The sequence below is a fragment of the Hylobates moloch genome, unplaced genomic scaffold (genome assembly GCF_009828535.3).
Source record: "Hylobates moloch isolate HMO894 unplaced genomic scaffold, HMol_V3 SCAFFOLD_20, whole genome shotgun sequence".
Classification (NCBI taxonomy): domain Eukaryota; kingdom Metazoa; phylum Chordata; class Mammalia; order Primates; family Hylobatidae; genus Hylobates; species Hylobates moloch.
The window spans coordinates 11,475,361-11,495,203 of record NW_026652295.1 but is presented as its reverse complement, the minus strand read 5'-3'; the positions used below and the strand labels follow the sequence as shown (position 1 = coordinate 11,495,203).

The window sequence follows — 19,843 nt, the reverse complement described above, 5'->3', positions numbered from 1 at the left end:
AGGTCTAGCATGTAAGTCTTTAATCCATCTTGAATTAATTTTTGTATAAGGTGTAAGGAAGGGATCCAGTTTCAGCTTTCTACATATGGCTACCCAGTTTTCCCAGCACCATTTATTAAATAGGGAATCCTTTCCCCATTGCTTGTTTTTGTCAGGTTTGTCAAAGATTAGATAGTTGTAGATATGTGGCATTATTTCTGAGGGCTCTGTTCTGATCCATTGATCTATGTCTCTGTTGTGGTACCAGTACCATGCTGTTTTGGTTACTGTAGGCTTGTAGTATAGTTTGAAGTCAGGTAGCGTGATGCCTCCAGCTTTGTTCTTTTGGCTTAGGATTGACTTGGCGATGTGGGCTCTTTTTTGGTTCCATATGAACTTTAAAGTAGTTTTTTCCAATTCTATGAAGAAAGTCATTGGTAGCTTGATGGGGATGGCATTGAATCTATAAATTACCTTGGGCAGTATGGCCATTTTCATGATATTGATTCTTCCAACCCATGAGCATGGAATGTTCTTCCATTTGTTCGTATAAAAAATAAGTTGTTTAAATGCCCTTGATTTTCATAAGGCAGATATAATAATCTTTAACTAGAAAAATGACCTGTGGTTCTTCAGCTATTTTTTCCAGTACTTCTGATGATGGCATTGCAGTAGATTCACACAAGGTATTGAAATTGTTACACATTAAAACTTTAACGTTTTGTCAATAAATTATCCTACGTCATTGCACCCTAGTTCTCTACAGGCCTGGGTCTCCACACATGACAGTGCAACAGAATGAAAGTCAAATGTAGTCCCACTAGTTCTCCAAATTACATTATTTGGAAGTCGTTTATATTTGGGAGTATCAAGTAGACACTGCTCATTGGGAAAAGATGACTTTGGAGAAACAGCACAAAACTATTGTTCCCTTGTCTATTTTGTGCATATAATTTCAAAATATAATGGCTTAGACTTTGGTAATATTTTTTATAGAGCTGCATATTTCAAATACTAGCAAAATACTTGAAAGGCCACAATAAAGCTTGAAAGTTGCCAGTAGTAAAGGTATTCGCATGATGCATTGAATTTTGAAAAGCCCAAAATAAGAATCTTGAAAAGTACAAAGTAAGAGTAAGGTACATTACAGCATTATGAAAATTTCAAGGGAACATCCACTCACATCGTAACACTTGTCTTTAAGTATAGGAATTTTTTAAATTAAGAAAATTCTATAGAAACTAAAAAACCTCAATGCTAAAAACTCCAAACATTATCTTTGAATTTAGAGAAGTCATCTGTACTTAATTATGGAGTTAAGAATATGCTTATTATACTGCTTTAAAATTTTAGGCAATAAAAAGTTAAGTTCATGACACAGTTAAAACATTAATTTTGAGAAATTAGACAGAAAACAGACCTCATTTTCAACAACTATTATTGATAGGGCAACGCAATCCCTAGAGCAGATATTTCCAGAATTCTTTCTAAAGCTATCTCAGAATATAAAATGTAGTTTTATTGTTTTTGAGGGAATTTTGTTATTTAATATGTGGAAATATGTAAATGTAAATTGAAGCATTCATTTAAAGCATCACAGATTCACCAGTGCGTGCTGGGACTGCAGCACACCTTGGAGATCCTAACTGAGATAAGGATAAGCAAGTTGAAATGCCAGGTCTTTGCAAAGTCACGGACGTGAAGCTGGGGTTGGCTAGCAGCAGGTCTCCAAACCCCTTAGTAGATAGGCTGTCCCCTACCTCTCACCCCACAAACCATGCTGTTGTCTTACGTATTTCATGTCTCTGCAATCTTTTTAAGCAAGCCTTTAAAAATGTGAATAGATTGACTTAATGATGTGCTAAGTATTTAAATTCCAACATTGAAATACTTTTCTCACAAACCTAGCATCTGTAATCATTAATAATGCAAATCACTGCATTGGTAATTGGGGGCTCCCCATGCCGCCATATTTTTATGAATAAGGATGGTTCAACCTTCCAGGACAGGAAATAGTGATGTCTAGCGAGTCACTCGAGTAATTTAGAAGTCTGAATTTGGCTCTTCGGTAATCTTGGGCACTCTGTAGTTCACTGCTGGACAGAGCTCTGTGAGTGTAACAGCATCAAGGAAAGAGGAGCCCATAGCTCACAAACAGATCTGATGTTGAAGCCTGGGAATGGGGTTATACGGGTCTCATCTGAGCTAAATTCTAAGGACAATGGGGTTTAACTCATGTTTCCCAGAAATTTCCATACCCTCATTTAGGAACATTGACCATTTTAGGCTATATGCTTTATGTATATACAGAAAGTATTCTTATATATTTAGTCTTATAATAAAACTATGAAATGACTTCTCACAAATAAGAAAAATAGGTCAATCAATCAATCAATCAGTTGTATGGATTTCACTTACAGTTTCACATGGTAGAAAGGCGACTAAAGTCTCTGCTTATAAAAAAACGAAGGGTTGAGGGGAATGTGGAAAGAATGGAACCCAGGGCTGTTTTCCAAATGCAGATCACTGATCACTGGATGATATAAAGACGACACAACTGAAGCAATGGTAAAGTCAGTAAACAATATTTTACTGAAACATTTCATAACACAGAAAATCTGCCTGAAGTGTAAAGTTACTGTCTTACACAAGGAGGACAGACCCATTTGCAAAGACTAATATGAATACAATAAATATGGAGTTTACATACTAATTTATACACAGAAACTCTGCCCCATAGCCATAAAATTTATATTCAACAGTGGAACATATAATTTAATCATTTGATTTATTTGACAGGTTTTCCTTACTAAACACAAATAACTACCTGGTTTTCATATACATATATATTTTTATGTATATAGATATTCAACAATCTGTACAGTTTCTAAACATAAAGCTCCTAAAAGGCACAATTGTCTATACAACATGTACAAAAATGGCTGGAGCTGACACAAAACAACAATTATTGGTCAAAAGTTCATGATTGCACAAAGATTAGTCATGAGTTTATGTCAGAAAAATGTGCTTTAAGGAAAGGAGGGTTTTCAAAGAAACCTTTAAGTGTTATTTTAAAAAAAAGCAAATAAAAAATAAAATCCATCAGGTTGCTATCACAAGCCTGTCCTCGTCATCATCACTGCTCATGTCGCTGAACTGCACAGTGGGCTGCCTCCGTGACAGTGCTGTGGGCCTGGGCACCTGTCTGTCTGGAGAGAGGGTCTGCTGGCCTGAGGGCTTTGTAAAAACTTCAGAATGTGCCTTCAGCAGAGGTTGTGACGTGGACGCTGGTTGGCCCTGTACGGAAGTGAGTTCAGGCTTGGGCTTCACGTGATTTGCCGAGGCAGCCTTCTCTGTGTCCATTTTACTCAGGCCATCAAGCCTTGCCTGGTCACCTGCAGGGGCAGGTGGATTCAGAACTTTTTTTGCATTTTCCCGCTGGACTTTAGGTGACCCCTGAGGAGACTCGGTCCTGCTGACCTGGTTTGCGCTGGCTACAGAAGTCTGCTTGGGTTGTGTCTCGCATGCTTTGCTTTGGGAAGCTGGCATTTCAGGAGCTCCCTGTGCATCAACGGTTACTTGACTGACTGAGGGGATTAAGGTAGGCAATGCTATGTTCAAGATCTGGAGACCTGGAATGTGTGCCTGAGGGGCGGGGCTGCTTTGTGAGGAAGGGTTTGCAGTCAGAACCTGCAGTCCGACAGCATTCAGAGCCAGTCCTGGTGGATGAACTTGTGGGGCCATATTTGTATTGGCTAGGCCTACAATATTGACGGTTTCCATGCTTAACGAGGGGAGTGACTGCAAGCCCGGGGTACTTAGGTTCTGAAGGCCTGGCACGCGGATTTGGCCAATAGGAATACATGGCACAACACTGCTTAATTCAGCCACTCCAGCAGGGTTTGTAGTGCCAGACACTTCTGTGACTGTATTCCCAGGAGTACCCAAAGTTCTGTGAACGACACTGACAGCAGGGATCGTGAGCTGTACTGGTCCAGCCTGAAGGGGCACAAACGTGGAGTATGTGAGGCCAGCAGGTACCACATGGATCCCCCCAACTGGAACCATATTATAAGGTGTCCTCGATTGCTGCTGGGAATGCAAAGGAAGGTGGCTAAACAAATGAGTGTGGGGAGAAGGCAAGCCTGGAGTCGGCTGTAGAGTTATTTGCTGCTTCTGTTCTTGAGGGTCAGGATGTGGTGAGGCCACAGAAGGCATCCCCGCTGCTGTCTGGGGGCTGTGCTCGGCTGCAGCAGGAGGAAGTCTTACAGATGATGGGCTCTAAATGACAAAAAAGAGAACAATCCTTTTATGACAGGTCTTTCATAATCACTGAGCTATAAAGCTAGTGCTAAATCTATTTCTTCACAGTGAGATAGAAGTAAGTAAGTATATTTGCATTGATAAAAATGATGTTTGCTGCAATGAAATTATTTTTCGGTTTTTAAAAAAATTACATCTTTAATTTCGTTTCTGGTAGAAATAATGGCAATATATCTTGTATAGTCTTTTTTGCATGTCTGAAGCAAATTTCCTGGATTTTGTCATATTGTACACAGAGAATAACTCTGAGAAGTGGACACAGCTATATTCTTAAGCTGTTATTTTTGTTATTATTTCTGTTTCTGGCACCACCAGCTCCACCTTATTTTAGAGATTAAGAGTTATTGAGAAATTGAGATACAAATTGGCTGTGTCAACTCAATGGGGAAAAATGAACTAAAGAATTATTTGTGAGGAGATGTTACTATGAAAAAGGTCTCTGGTTTGTCTATCATTTGCAAGTTTATGAAATGCCTACTGAAAACCAGATTTTCAGGCACTGGTAAGTGTCTGAGAGGTTTTGGGATAGAGACGCTTACAGCACAATCTGCCACAATTAGGAATAAATCCTACTGCAATATTCAATACATACTAGAGGTAAGAGAACTGTCAATGAGGGAAGAATGTATTCCTCCCAGAATTAATCATTTGTCACAAAACAGCCAGAGGTAGAGCAGGGACTCACGCACAGCACATGGAGCATGACTTTTCAGAGGCCTGTGCCTGCCTTGAGCTAGTTCTTGGGCAGAAAGCTCTCCCAAGCTGCTGTAGCAATGTGATCATTCAAGCAAAGTGAACTTCTTGATGTGTTTTCGGGTCACGTTAACTTTGCCATAGAAACTGGTAGCTGTCTTGCCAATGGGGGCAAAGTGCAATGTTTGGATAAGTCAGTGAAAATCCATCATCACATTAGCACCAGTGGAGAAACAGCTCAGAAGGGGCCAGCAGATAAATCAGTTGCGGGACTTGTGTTCGCCACTGTCACGCTTTTTTTTTTTTAATTTCAAAAATTTTTCAAAAAGCAAATAATAAATGGGTATATTTTTCAAGAACCATTTGGTTCTTTCACAGATTTACAACACAATATCTGAACCGCTTAAAATACTCAACAAGACTCCACAGGGCAAAAATGTCCTCTACCCTTAAATAAGCCATACAAACTGATTTGGCCTAAAAAAATCACTTAGGTGCATTATTTTCTTAAGCTATTAAGTTCTCCATATTTAATAGGTTAAAACAAAAAAAGAAATAAAAGAAAAACTGCCAATCATTTACCTGTGTTATAGCAATAGCTTTTCCTGCCATAGAACTTCTCAGAATTTCTTCTGACTCAGGGTAGTCCACAGACATCTGATGACACGGGGACCTGGAAGCGTCTACAGACGGAATTGTGTCGTTTTCATCTCTCGCGGCATGCTGCCTGGCCTTCCCCGGTGACAGTGTCTTCCTATTGTAGTCAGACTGCGCTGTGCTCAGGATGGTCATTTTGGTGAGCAGCGCCCTGGGCAGAACGTCCATTGGGTCTGTGTGTACCCCAGAAAAGCAATCGGTGATCCTGACGTCCTCGTCAGCACTCACAGGGTCCTGAAGGCTACTTCTAGATGGAAGGTGCTGCGGGCTGGCCGTGACCGAGGGCGCGGCTGACAGGACTGATTCAGCCTGGCTGTCCTCATCATCGTCTTCATTTTCATTGTCATCCTCATCTGGGCCATCAGATTCTTCAAGATCATATCCAGATCGCTCATAACTGAATCTCTGTTTTTCATCTAATAAAAACAACCAAGAGGGTATGTGATGGAACGCTTTGCAAGTGCACAAATGCTATTTTTAAAATTTTTTGTAGGTTTAGCAACTCTGCGAGGATTATAAAAGACAAGGACCCTGCCCACAATGAGCCTCCACCCTGGCTGAGGAGAAGGCCCTGGGGAAGAATAAGACAGTTGGCCATCAGGATTCAGAGGAGGGCAGCTCCACAGGAGGGGCCAGGTCAGGGATGAGGAACGGGAAATGACTCTCAGAAGGGGAATGAGGCAGGCGGAGGGTAATCAAGAAACAAGGAAATGAAGGCCTCTAAGATTGCACTTGAAAATCTGTAAAACACAACTGAACTACATATAAAATTAATAAAGAGTTCAACACAACTCTTTTTCCTGAGCTTTTTCTCTATTTTGTATCTTCCCTTTATTGAACAAACTAAATCAAACACAAAAATCTGATGGCTGTTGGTATCTGTGAGCAACATACATTTTCTTTAGATTTGAATAGTATCATAGATGAGGAAAGAAAAGGGCTTTTATCTGAGGAATGTGGGCCCTTTCAAATTACTAGGCCCCAAAGAGGCATTAAGATGAGACAGCAATCACATCCTACTCCCTGCTTTACTGAAGCTGCTTCCCATTGCCACAGGTAGCTGTGAATTAACCTAGTAATGTGGCACCGGTCACTATATCCCACACTCTATAGCTTAACCATGGACAGGCAGTCACTAATCACTGTTACTTCTGTATATCCATGAGAATTCCTGACAGAACTGTCTAACAAACAGTCTACGCGGTAACACCGGCCCCCACCTCTGCCTCCTGTTTTTCTGTTTTTTTCTTTTTGCCTTTAAAAATCTGCCTGTAACAAAGGCCAAGCAAGCAGTTTGGGTGAATCACCTGGACAGCTGTCCTTATTCTGGCTCAAGTCAACTCTTTCTTTTGGCCACACTTTGTGCTCGAACTTCTTCTTTTGATTGACACGGGCATGTTTCAATGGTCCTCCGTGTCGTCATATTCACCTAACGTATAAGCCTTCTTATTTACTCAGAGAGATGCTAAAATTTCCTGTCAATTTCTTCTGTGATATGATTCAACCCATTCCTCATAGAAAGCGGGATACTATCAAAAAGTCGTTAGTATCAGCCTCATAACATCATGTGAAACTGAGTTTAACAAGGAATCTTCAAGATGATCCAGGAAATAGTTTCAAAAATCTCAAAAGCTCATGTGGAACTTTTAAACTCTTCACATTTTCAAAATCTTGCAAATTAGAGGCTCTTTTCCACTGAAAGCTTAATAAAATGTAGTTATGGGGGAGGAATGTCACTGAGCTATAATAAAGATGACATTGGACAATGTACAGTTTAGCTGTGATACATTCTGCACTTATAGGTAGTTTTTGAAAAGAGAAAAACCTGTAAACAGAGCAACAAGCAATAGGCTGCCTTTCCCAAATGGCCTAGATATTAATTTTTGACTACTTTTTCTTTGTATATGACAAAAATGAGTTCTTAGAGAAAAGTCTTAGAAGACCCATACAAAAGATTTGAGGGTGATTATTTCTAGGGGATGAAAAGAACTTGACATTTTACATTATTTATCATAAACGTATGCTACTTTTATAATTAAAAAAACTCAAAGATGAAACATGCATTTAGGTTCCATTAGCATGTGATTTCATAAGCCTTTTGCTTTTAGGGTTCTACTATTTTGCTGTAAAATAAGTAATGAAATAAAATAATACCGAAGTATTGAATGGCTCTAGGGGCCTATGCTGGAGACAGAATGTGTGATTTCCGGGTAAATACCCAGACTCCTGCGCCTCAGCGACTTCTCTACCTTGCCTGATGTCTGGCTGACATTGTAAAATTCGAGTCATCCTCAATTTGACTTGAATTTGCCACATTAGTAGCAAATTAGGTATTTTATTTTTTTCTTTTGGAGACGCATCTTTTTTAAAGAAGTAAAATTTGTAAAAAGACTAGAGAGAACTGAATGACTGGGAGAATAAGTTAGTGGACAGAAAAGACGATTTCATTCAAGGCTGATCTTGCTGTATAGTCTAACAAGGGTGGGACTTATTTACGTTAAACACACACACGCGTGCACGTACACACACACACACACACACACACACACGCACAGCCTAACTTTAAACTTATTAACTTTTTCCAAACCCATCAATAAGCCGAGGTCCCAGATAATCAACAGCCCAAAATCCAAGGAGACACAAGCTTGTGTCACCGAGGGCGGACACAACAGAACCCCAGTCAGGGGAGTCCCGCTCAAGTATCTGGTTAGAGTCAAGAGTGGGCTGCCAAGATTGTGTGAAACCTCTGAGGGTTACATTCTCACACAGGATCTATGCCATGACCATCACCCAGGTGCTCACAGGAAGTTGCGGTAAGAAGTGTCCACTGTGTTCCAGATACGGGGGAGAGAAGCAGTAACCCTAGAGGAGTGGCAAAGAACTACACCTGGATCCATCTCCCCTGCCTCCACCAGGAAAACAAAAGACCTATCCTGTGAGGAGAAGGGCGGCACGCACTGTTGTCCTTAGGACACTGGTAAAAACTCACTGCAGTGTGGAAAGGGAACAGGAAAAACATACACATACAACCTGTCTCCTTGGGGAGGGACAGGATTACACAGAAAACCCCACAACACTTGGGGGAGGGGGAGGAGAACTGAGAAGGCCACAGCCCAGAAACCTAAGAAAATGGTGCAGGTACGAGACTGAAACTCAATCGAAACAGAGACAGCACCCCATCCTCCTCCTCGACCCCCAATGCCAAGCTAAGGAGCTTAGAATTATAGGTAACAAAATAGTGCTTGGAGAGAAACAGGAGAACAAGAATGTGCAGAGAGAACCTTTCTGAGGCACAGTGCAAAAGGAAGAACTAAAACTAGAACTAAACAGGTGACGTTCTTGTGATCCGACCTCCATACAAAACACAAGGTATCTCTACAGGAACATGAAGCCTTTGCTGCAGTGAGGATAGCTGTAGTGACAACAAATCTCTCAAACCCAGCAAACTCTTAACTAGATTAACTCCCACACTAAAGGCCTCTAGGAAGGAGAGGCATGCACATTTCTAGACATACAAACACTTTCCATGGGTCTCTACCGTCTTACACAAGACGTACAGCTTTCAACACAAAATTACAAGGCATGCAAGAAGACAAGAAAAAAACATACTTCAGAGAGACAAAGCAATAATCAGAACCACAGTCATATATGACACCTGTGTTAGAAATGACTGAGAATTTAAAATAACTATGGTTAATATTTTGAAGGCTCTAAAGGGAAAGGTAGACAATAACAGATGGGACTTTCAGCTGAGTGATGAAAACTATTAAAAAGAATCCAATGAAAATGGTGCAAATAAAAAATACAGTAACAATATCAAGAAAACTGTTAAATCCAGAATTCTATGCCCATTGAAAATAATTTTCAAAGATGAAAGAGAAATACAGACTTTCTTAGAAAAACAAAAACCGAGGGGATTCATTGCCAGCTGCTTGACCTAGTGGACAATAAATGTTAAACAGAAGTTCCTTGGGCAGAAGGAACATAACATCAGATGGAGGCCTGGATCTACACAAACAAAGAGCAGTGAAAATAGAATAAATGGGGACATAATTTTTTTCTTATTTTTTAATTGCTCTAAAAGATACCTGAATGTCTAAAACAATGTACTGTGCGTTCGTACTATGTAAATGTAACAAGGTATGGCCACAATAGCATTAAGGACAGAAAGGAGGGGCTGTGTATATACTGCAGTAAAGTCTATAGGCTCCATGTAAAGCAATGTAATATTATCTGAAGGTAGATAAATACAAGTTTTTAAAGGTATAAATAATAAGTCAGTAGAGGAAATAGAACAGAATCATAAAAAACACTCGATTAATACTAGAGAAGGCATCAAAAGAAAACTGAAACCCAAAAATGAAACAAACAGAAAACGGCTGCCAATATGGTACATTTTAATCCAATTACACAAATAATAACATTAAAAGGGGTGGTCTAACACATAAATTAAAAGACAGAAATGACTAGGATTGAATAAAACACAAGTCCCATGTATATACTGTATATAAGAAATGCATTTTAAATATTGATATAAAGAAATAGGTTGAAAATAAAAGTTTGGAGAAAGATATACTATAAATCAATAACTTTATAAAATACAGCTGCAGAAACTATACTAACATCAGACGAAGTGGACTTCAGAGCAAAGAATATTATGAAGGATAAACAGGAGCATTACATAATGATATAGGTCATCCCATGAACATAACAATCCTAAGTGTGTATGCAATAGAGCTTCAAAATAAATGAGCGGAAACTGAAAAAAATAAATCCATCATCAGAGCTGAAGACTTCAATAATCCACTCTTGGTAATTAATGGAACACGTAAATAGAAAATCAGGAAGAACACAAAGACCTGTAAAACACTATCAAGACCTAACAGACATTTACAGAAATGTTCCACTGAACAGCAGAACATACTTTTTATATAAGTGTATGTGGAAATTCACCAGCATATACCATATTCTGAGCTACAAAATAAACCTCAACTATCTAACATCAGTAGAAACCATACAGAGTGTGTTTTTACATGGAAACAGAATTAAACCAGAAATCAATTAATTGGAAGATATCTGAAAAACCATCAAATTATTGCAGAATTAAAGAACACATGCATGATACTGGTACAAGAACAGACGCATAGATCAATGGCACAGAATAGAGAACTCAAATAAGACTGCACACCAGCAACCATCTGATCTTCAACAAACAAAAAGAAGTGATGGGGGAAAGAGTCCCTATTTAATAAATGATGCTAGGAAAACTGGCTAGCCATATGCAGAAAACTGAAACTGGACCCCTTCTTTACAATATATATAAAAATTAACTCAAGATGGATTAAAGACTTAAACGTAAAATGCAAAACTATGAAAACCCTAGAAGAAAATCTAGGCGATATCATTAAGGATATAGGCATGGGCAAAGATTTTATGACGAAAACACCAAAAGGAAAAATTAACAAATGGGGTCTAATTAAACTGCAGAGCTTCTGCACAACAAAAGGAACTGTCATCAGAGTGAACACACAACCTACAGACTGGGAGAAAATTTTCACAATCTATTCCTCTGACAAAGGTCTAATGTCCAGAGTCTACAAGGAACTTAAACAAATTTATAAGAAAAAAAGTAACCCGATTAAAAAGCGGGCAAAGGACATGGACACTTCTCAAAAGAACACATACATGCAGCCAACAAACATGAAGAAAAGCTCAACATCACTGATCATTAGAGAAATGCAAATCAAAACCACAATGAGACACCATCTCAGGCCAGTCAGAATGGCTATTATTAAAAAGTCAACAAATAACAGATGCTGGAGAGGTTGCAGAGAAAAAGGAATGCTTTGACACTGCTGGTGGGAGTGTAAATTAGCTCAACCATTGTGGAAGACAGTGTGGTGTTTCCTCAAAGACCTACAACTCTGCAGAAATACCATCTGACCCAGCAATCCCATTACTGGGTATATACCCAAAGAAACAGAAATCATTTTATTATAAAGATAACATGCATGCATATGTTCATTCATAATAGCAAAGACATGGAATCAATCTGAATGCCCATAATGATAGACTGGATAAAGAAAATGTGGTGCATGTACACCATGGAATACTCTGCAGCCATAAAAAAGAATAAGATCATGTCCTTTGCAGGGACAGGGATGGATTTGGAAGCCATTATCCTCAGCAAACTAATGCAGGAAGAGAAAACCAAATACCGCATGTTTTCACTTATAAGTGGGAGCTGAACGATGAAAACACATGGACGCATTGCGGGGAACAATACTCACTGGGTCTGTCTGTTGGGGGGTGATGGGGGTGTGGGGGAAGAACATCAGGAAGAAATGCTGGGCTTAATACCTCGATGATGAGATGATTTGTGCAGCAAACCACCATGGCACACGTTTACCTGTGTAATAAACCCGCACATCCTGCACATGTACCCCTGAACTTACAAGTTGAAGAAAAAAAACATATCTCTAAATATTCATTGGGTTAATGAGAAAGTCTCAAAAAATGTCAGATATTTTCAACTGGATGAAAATTAAAATACAACATTCAAACTTTGCGGGATGTAACTAATGCAGTGGTCAGTGGGAAATTTATCGTATTCAACACTTTCATTAGAAAAGAAGGCTCTCGGATAAATCTAAATTTTCAGTTTTAGAAATTAGAAAAAGAAGATCAACTAAACTCGAAGCAAGGAGAGGGAAGAAAATAATAAAAATGAGAACAGAAATGATGACATTGAAAAAAGAAAAATAGAGAAAGGCAATGAAACCAAAAGCTGGGTTCTTAGAAAAATTCTCTGGTAACAATAGCCAAGAAAGAAAGGCAGAAGATACAAATTACCAACATTAGAAAAGAAAGGGGGGATAAACATACAATTTTTTAAAAATTTATTATACTTTTAAGTTTGGGGATACATGTGGCAAATGTGCAGGTTACATAGGTATACATGTGTCATGGTGGTTTGCTGCACCCATCAACCCGTCATCTAGGTTTTAAGCCCCGCATGCATTAGGTATTTGTCCTAATGCTCTCCCTCCCCTTGTCCCCCACCCCTGACAGACCCTGGTGTGTGATGTTCCCCTTCCTGTGTCCATGTGAACATACAATTCTATGCATTTGTCAAAAACCACGTATTATAGACCATAAAGTGAATTTTATTGTAAGTAAATAAAAACAGAATCAACTAGGATGTGGGGTGAACCTAACAGGAATGCAAGCTGAGACAGATGGCTCTGACTGCAGCTGCATGAATGGCACAGCCACGCTAAGGGCATGGAAAGTAAGGTCCTGTCCTAGATAACCTGGGCAAAGAGGGTTTTGACCGGAGACTGTGAAGGCTAGAGACAAGAATGGCACATGCTGCACTGTAATTTTAAATCTGTTTCTTACAGGAGTAAAGGTAAGGATTTCTGAAACTAGTTTATTTATATACTAGAACTGAGCAAATATGTAAACATACAGTAGGTGCAAACCAGGTTTCTCACTGTGGGTGAAGAAGAGAAGGAAATGGAGAAGACTAGAATAAATTCAGTGGTGCTGGACTGGAAGTTATCAGTATGGATTCATATCTTCACTTGTATATATGGAATACACATGTACGCTGCAACCTCCACCTCCCAGGTTCAACTGATTCTCTTGCCTCAGCCTCCTGAGTAGCTTGGATCACAGGCACCCGCCACCATGCCCGGCTAATTTTTGCACTTTTAGTAGAGACGGGGTTTCATCATGTTCCTCAGGCGGGTCTTGAACACCTGACCTCAAGTGATCTACCTGCCTTGGCCTCCCAAAGTGCTGGGATTACAGGCATGAGCCACTGCGCCCGGCCCGCCCTAGGGTCTTTTACTCTACTGATATCGCTATTCTCTCAGATAAGCTTGCACCAACAAGCACCTCCCTATTAGCCCCATAGTCAAATCAAGACTTCTCACAAGTACCTTCTGTCTTCCTATTGTTTAACAGGACACTATCAATTCTTGAAATCAATTTCAACACTTCTATTGGTTAACTTGGAAGCACAGGAAATTTCACCCCAATTCACTGTAACCTAGATACCCATTTTAAATTCTTAGTACCTAAAAGTGCCCTTTTATCTATTTTTTTTTTATTTCTTACTCTATTGTACATATGATGACTAAATGGCTCTATTCCGGTTGCAGCCATCCATAGCCTGGATCCTAAGTTAGCACCATTCTGTACAAACCAATACTATTTGATCATAATTCAAACAAGGACTAATTAAGGAGTTGACTTTTTCTCAGAGAATGATTTAATAGATGAGAAATGCAGTTAATTACTTTTAAAGTGTTGAGCCCACAGCTCATAAATGTCAGAGCTGAGATTCAAACCCATGTTAGTGTATGCCTAGACATTCCACATTCAATCATATTTTAAAAATCTAACCACAGAATCATCAGAAAGGTCAACAATGAATTACAGTCAATAAGCTACCTTATAAATATGCATGAATTCAATGTTTGTAGGTATAGACATTAAGAGCATCATATAATTATTTGATTACAAGTAACAGAATATACAAAATGTAGTCCCCAAGGAGAATGTAAATAATTGAACTTGTAAAATTTCAAATATACTGCATTGTATAAAAGTTTAAGAATCAGTATAAATATTTTAAATTGTTAAGATATATATGTTTCAAGCATGCTGATTTCTTTTGTAGTATATGCAAATAATATGAATAATTTAAAATGAACACCATATATTTTTTATGTATGTAAAAACTATTTGAAGTGTAAAACTATTTGGCTCCATTTTAATCTTATTTTGCCTTGATTCTATCAAATTTCAGGTCAGGTCAGGATTAGCAGTATGGGTGAGAAGACACACAGGGTGGCTTCTCTGCTCCCTTCTCCCCTCCTGGACCAGCCACATGCCTGTAGCTTGGAGAGGATGTAGGAGGGGCTGGGATTCCTTTCCTGGGTTTCTTTCACTGAGATAAGCACAGAATGATGTTTCTGTCTCTGAATACATAGTATCTGAAATCTCTGCTAGAGGAGACCACTGTCAAAGTTTAAAAACCTACAAATGAATTTTGAATCATTATGTATTCGTTAAACAGGACTGATATTCTGGGTAACACAGAAAAGATAAAATGGGTAGCTTAAATGAACAGAAGACAATGGTATCCTTATAAATATCCACGGCACCAAAACAAAGCACAGACAACTCTGCCCTCTGTTTGGATTCATACGAATAAAAGTCCTTTATATACTTCCCTGTCTCCCTTAACCTCTGCCCCTGCCCCCTAAACAAGACTACTGCTGCTGAATCAAAAGTCGTACTGATAGAAGACCCAGAAAGGAAAAGTGCCTTGCCTGGGATCAACAAGTCTGTGAGGACAAGAACAAGGACTGGTTATGGACTCAAAACACTTGTCATAGATGACTCTGTGATACTGCTCACTTTGCTACTGCATGTTACTTAATGTAACAACTATGCTACTGTGTTGAGTAACTGGCTTTTTGTTGTTGTCTTTTGTGTTTTTTGTTTTTTTGAGATGGAGTCTCGGAGTCTTGCTCCGTCACCCAGGCTGGAGTGCAGTGGCATAATCTCGGCTCACTGCAACCTCTGCCTCCCAGGTTCAAGCGATTCTCCTGCCTCAGCCTCCCGAGTAGCTGGGATTACAGGTGCTCGCCACCACGCCTGGCTAATTTTTGTATTTTTAGTAGAGATTGGGTTTCACCATGTTGTCCAGGCTGGTCTCGAACTCCTGACCTCAGGTGATCCACCCACCTCAGCCTCCCAAAGTGCTGGGATTACAGGTGAGTAACTGTTATATCAGGGATTGGCAAACTATGGTCACCAGCTGCCATGTGGCTCTCCACTGGTTCTAGTGAATAAAGTTTTATTGGAACACAGCCAGGCTCATTTGTTTACATACTGTCTATGGCTGCTTTTGTGCTACAGTCACAGTTTAGTAGACAGAGAATATGTGGCTTGCAAAGCCTAAAATATTTACTATCCAGCCCTGGACATAAAAGGTTTGCTAACATCTATGCCGCATCACCCTCCATGTTTAAACCTAATTACCACCCCATGACAGAGTTGATACCACACCCATCGTCCACAAGGAAGTTCAGACACTTGTACTGTAAATGATTAGAATGCATCAAAGCCAGGATTCAAAAACAGGTTTCTAGGAACTTAGGAGCCTCGTCATTATGCCAACAAGATACACTGACTTTCTCCTTTTCTATTACAATAGTTTCTTTCTTGGTCTGTATAATACAGACTAATACTTCAGGAGGGTAAGCACTGTGGCTTACCCCTTTGCAGCCATCAGAGACTCTAGACCAGACCTAAGGAATCTATATTTGCTTAGCAAATTCATAAATAAATGGTCCTAAAAGTTCCATTTAATTATGTCCTCCCAGACACATTCCCCTCTCGTTATAAACAAATGTTCCTAATACTCAATAAAATTTTATATCAGCACAGGATTAATTCCTTTATTTTCTGTGAATTTCAATTTATGATGGAAAAAGCAGGCATATGACGTAGCAATATTTTTGTCAAAAGTAAAGGTTTTGATAAATTTATGTCAAACTACTTCACTAAAGATATATTTTAAAAGTTATCATTTAAAGATGAGTCAGGTGAACCGCAATCTGTCCGCCCACTGCTGCCAGACAGTGACACCTGCTGGAAGAGTCGGAGTCGCAAAAGCAGCAGGAGGGGCTCCCTGAGAGAAGGGGCTCCCGAGGGTAGCAACCTTCTTTTGTTGTTGAAGTTTGCCTGTTTTTATTTTTCACATATGTTTAGAAATATTACTCTGAAAGCCAGATAAACAATGGCAACCTAGGGAAAAAATTTTTTTAAAGAATGTGAATACAATTATATGTATATTTTAAAGATAAAATCATCATTAAAAACATAATGGGGCAGAGTTTAATGTCTGTTAACTTTAGGAAGTAAACCAAAATACTGTGTCATGTGTGTGTCCTTCAAAATAATATTAGCACTGCTTTATTTTAAGTATAAATCCTAAAGCCTATTATGGTTTCACATTCTACACACGGAAGTGTTTCTTAAAAAGAGTAATAATGTGTTCTATAAAAATCCTGATGATAATATATTCTACAGGTTTCATTTGGAAAAAAAGCTTTGCTAGTAATTTTTAAAAATTCACCTAAATTATTTTTAAGAGTAAATGTGATATAGGTTTTAAAACCTGTGATCAAACATCATCTTTACTGTAAGTACTTAAACTCCAACAAGAATGTTTCTCACTGCACTTCGTCATACTAAACGGCTCTCCTAGCTGGCAGCTGAGGGTACACATTAACATTCCTTGCATTGAAGTCCAGCATTTGTTGACGAAAACACTCTTCGGATCAAAGGATGAAAAGCAAATTGCTGGCGGCATGATTTTTGACACAAAAGGTGAAAACTAAAATGTAGTCACTAATATCCCAAGAATAGGAGAACAAAATCCCTGAGGCTATATCATGTTTTATGGCAAGAAAACAAGGGAATGTGCAGTGGAGCTGAGGGATTAGGCTTCCCATGAGCATTTATCATTGCAACTCAAGTTGCTAGTTTTAAACTAAATAGAAGCTTCTTTTAAATGCCAAATGTCCACATTTTAATGGCTGGCTTATAAAAATGTATAATTCCTCCTGCTTCATTAAAAGCAAACATTTCCCAACATCCCCTAATTTATTCCATTGAGAATTAGAACATGAATTCCATCTGCTAAAAGATAAGACAGGTAGCCGCACAGCCTGCTGTTGCTAAGGGTGGTAAAGAATTCAGAAAGGGTCTGTGGCCTTTCATCACATCATTTTCACATCACCCTTTAATGAACACTCTTTATCAACCAGGGACCAGGCACAATATGATGGTGAATGATAACCTGGGTGTGGTATGGTTGGCAGAGTAGAGAACAGGTCTAGGATCCTTAAAAGGAAAAGACTGAAGATAATGCTTGGAAAACACTGACATTAATTAGAAAGAAATATGGAGACAACCTTTAGTGAAAAACAAAACAATGCATATGTAAGGGAGTAACTCAGCACAAACATAGCATAAGACCTGGGCTTTTTCCAGAACGCTATGAGCTGACCGAGATATTACCAAGTGGTAATGATGTTTAAAAAATAAATACTACACTGGGGTGCGTTGCAGTAACACTGACTGCCTCTAAGTGTTTAGTACATTTTGTTTAATGAGTGAAAGCTCAGAGACACTTCCTGGTGATGATTATGTTTATGCTACAGAAAAGATCAGTTAAATGACTAAGCCCCCAAATGTGTCCTATAAACCTAAAAACACAATCCTTAGGTTTCTGGGTACCGTTCTGCAAACTCTGGCAGGGGTTGTGACTTTTTCGATTTACAATCAGGTCTCCCAAATTTTGTCCTTTTTAAAAAAAGGTTTACCCCATTTCCCATGTCAGAAATCATCAAGACTCAAACATACAAGGCATGCTCTTACATATCCTATTAGTATCAAGTATACGTCACTTTCAGAAAAGCATGCCGAGTCTAATATTCCCTCTTCACATGCTGCAGGACCCCACTACTGATGTCACTACCACCCTGTTGTTAGGGAACAGGAAGTGTGCCTACCAAAACAGAGAAGACAATTTTCATATTGATCAAGACTCGATGTTTCATAGTACTGCTTCCTGAAAAGACATGTGGCTCCTGATGTGGGCCATTTTTCTTTCAGCACTGTTTTATCTGATAGTCATCTATAATCTGTTAGCATGACGAAACAACATACTTCGACTGTGTTTGGGAGAACCCAGGGAATAAGAGAGTTTCCTGGGTTATTTTGGATTTTCAGTTTTCATATAGCTAGACCAGACATCCCTTGATAACTGCAGGTGTGAAGACATAATGAAAGGTGTCTGAAAAGCCACCAAAATCACTGTTTGGAATAAAAGTAAGAGACTGACTTTGATAACTGCTGTGGAACCTCACTGCTGGCAAAACCAGGATTGTCCTGAATTTCTACTGCTGACACACAGCAAATGAAATCCCGGTGTGGTTTCTAGCAGTCTATTTGTGTAGTACGACTAATATTCGAATTATGTTAGATTAAGAAGATGAGAGATGATATCAAGACCCCATGATACCACAAAAGGCTGTTCACCATCAAAAGGAAAAGGCAGCAAGTTTATGTGTCAAAAGATCCCACTTTACACGATACAATGTTCTCACTTATCCTCACTGACTGGGCTACGAAAATGGAGAATACACTGTCAGGCAGGACTCTCAAGAATGGCAGAGGCTCTACATAGTGGCTCACTTCTCAAAAGGAGCTGCTGCCAAGAGCCTGCTCCCAAAGAGGGGCAGGCACCCCCTATGATGAGGAAGGTGGAGATGCATTGGGGTGTGAAGAGGATGCAGGGGAGAACCAGGCACATGAACTCACTCGACAGTGACCAGCCTCCAGGCCTCCCTAGCTTTGTTCTGCTGGGCTGTCCACTTCAAAACTTGAAACTGTAGTACCAGAAACATTTTATTCTCCTTCATCATGTTTTAAGTCAGCCACTTCTTCTACTCCTACTGTATGTCTAATATAGTAATCATTTGCATTTTTCCTTGGAAAATAAAATTGTTAGTAAAATGAAACACTTTATAACACATTGCTCTCTTTATAACGTTCTTATAGAGTTGATTGGGGCAAGGTTTTAAAACCTATACAGAAGCGTTAAAGTAGGACAAGTAGAGGCCTTATCTTTTCCCAGAGGCTACTCTGTGGTGAAAGTTCTACACCACAGTGATCCCGGGCCAGAGCAGAAACTAATTCCAGGGGAAATAATGCTTCCTAGTTTAATAACTTGATAGCGATATTTCCAAATTAGTCATTATACATTTATACATAGACATAAAAAACAGGATATCACAAGGGAAAATCATTTCAGACTTTCCATCCAAACTGTTAAACTCTATCTGGTGGAGAATGAGAGAGGCTGAAGTCCTGAGGTACTTCTTTTATAAAACACTCATCCACCCAGAACAAAGGCTTTGGCTCTGTGGGAGTATTGGCATTATTGCTGCTGAATGGGATCATCCACTTAATGAAACATGCTTCTTTCTGTCATTACTGTCTAAATTCCCACTATAAAATAAAACAGCAACAGCACAAAACAAACAAACAGCAAACCTCAACAAGGAAAATTCAAGGGTCACAGATTAAAAGCCCTATAATC

The 19,843-nt window shown here is 39.2% G+C and overlaps 1 protein-coding gene across 5 annotated transcripts in view; it reads right to left on the bottom strand.

Moving 5' to 3' along the window:
* Positions 1–2,548: 2,548 nt before the first annotated feature.
* HIVEP1 (HIVEP zinc finger 1) overlaps positions 2,549–19,843 on the bottom strand; it is a 150,145-nt gene continuing 132,850 nt past the window's right edge. For all 5 annotated transcript variants that reach the window (XM_032140245.2, XM_032140244.2, XM_032140243.1 and 2 more), the window contains 2 exons: positions 5,578–6,068; positions 2,549–4,260 (listed from right to left, as the gene is read on the bottom strand). In XM_032140245.2, coding sequence (XP_031996136.1) covers positions 3,082–4,260; positions 5,578–6,068 — 1,670 coding nt within the window. In that variant the 3' untranslated portion in view covers positions 2,549–3,081. The remainder of the gene's footprint in view (positions 4,261–5,577; positions 6,069–19,843) is intronic.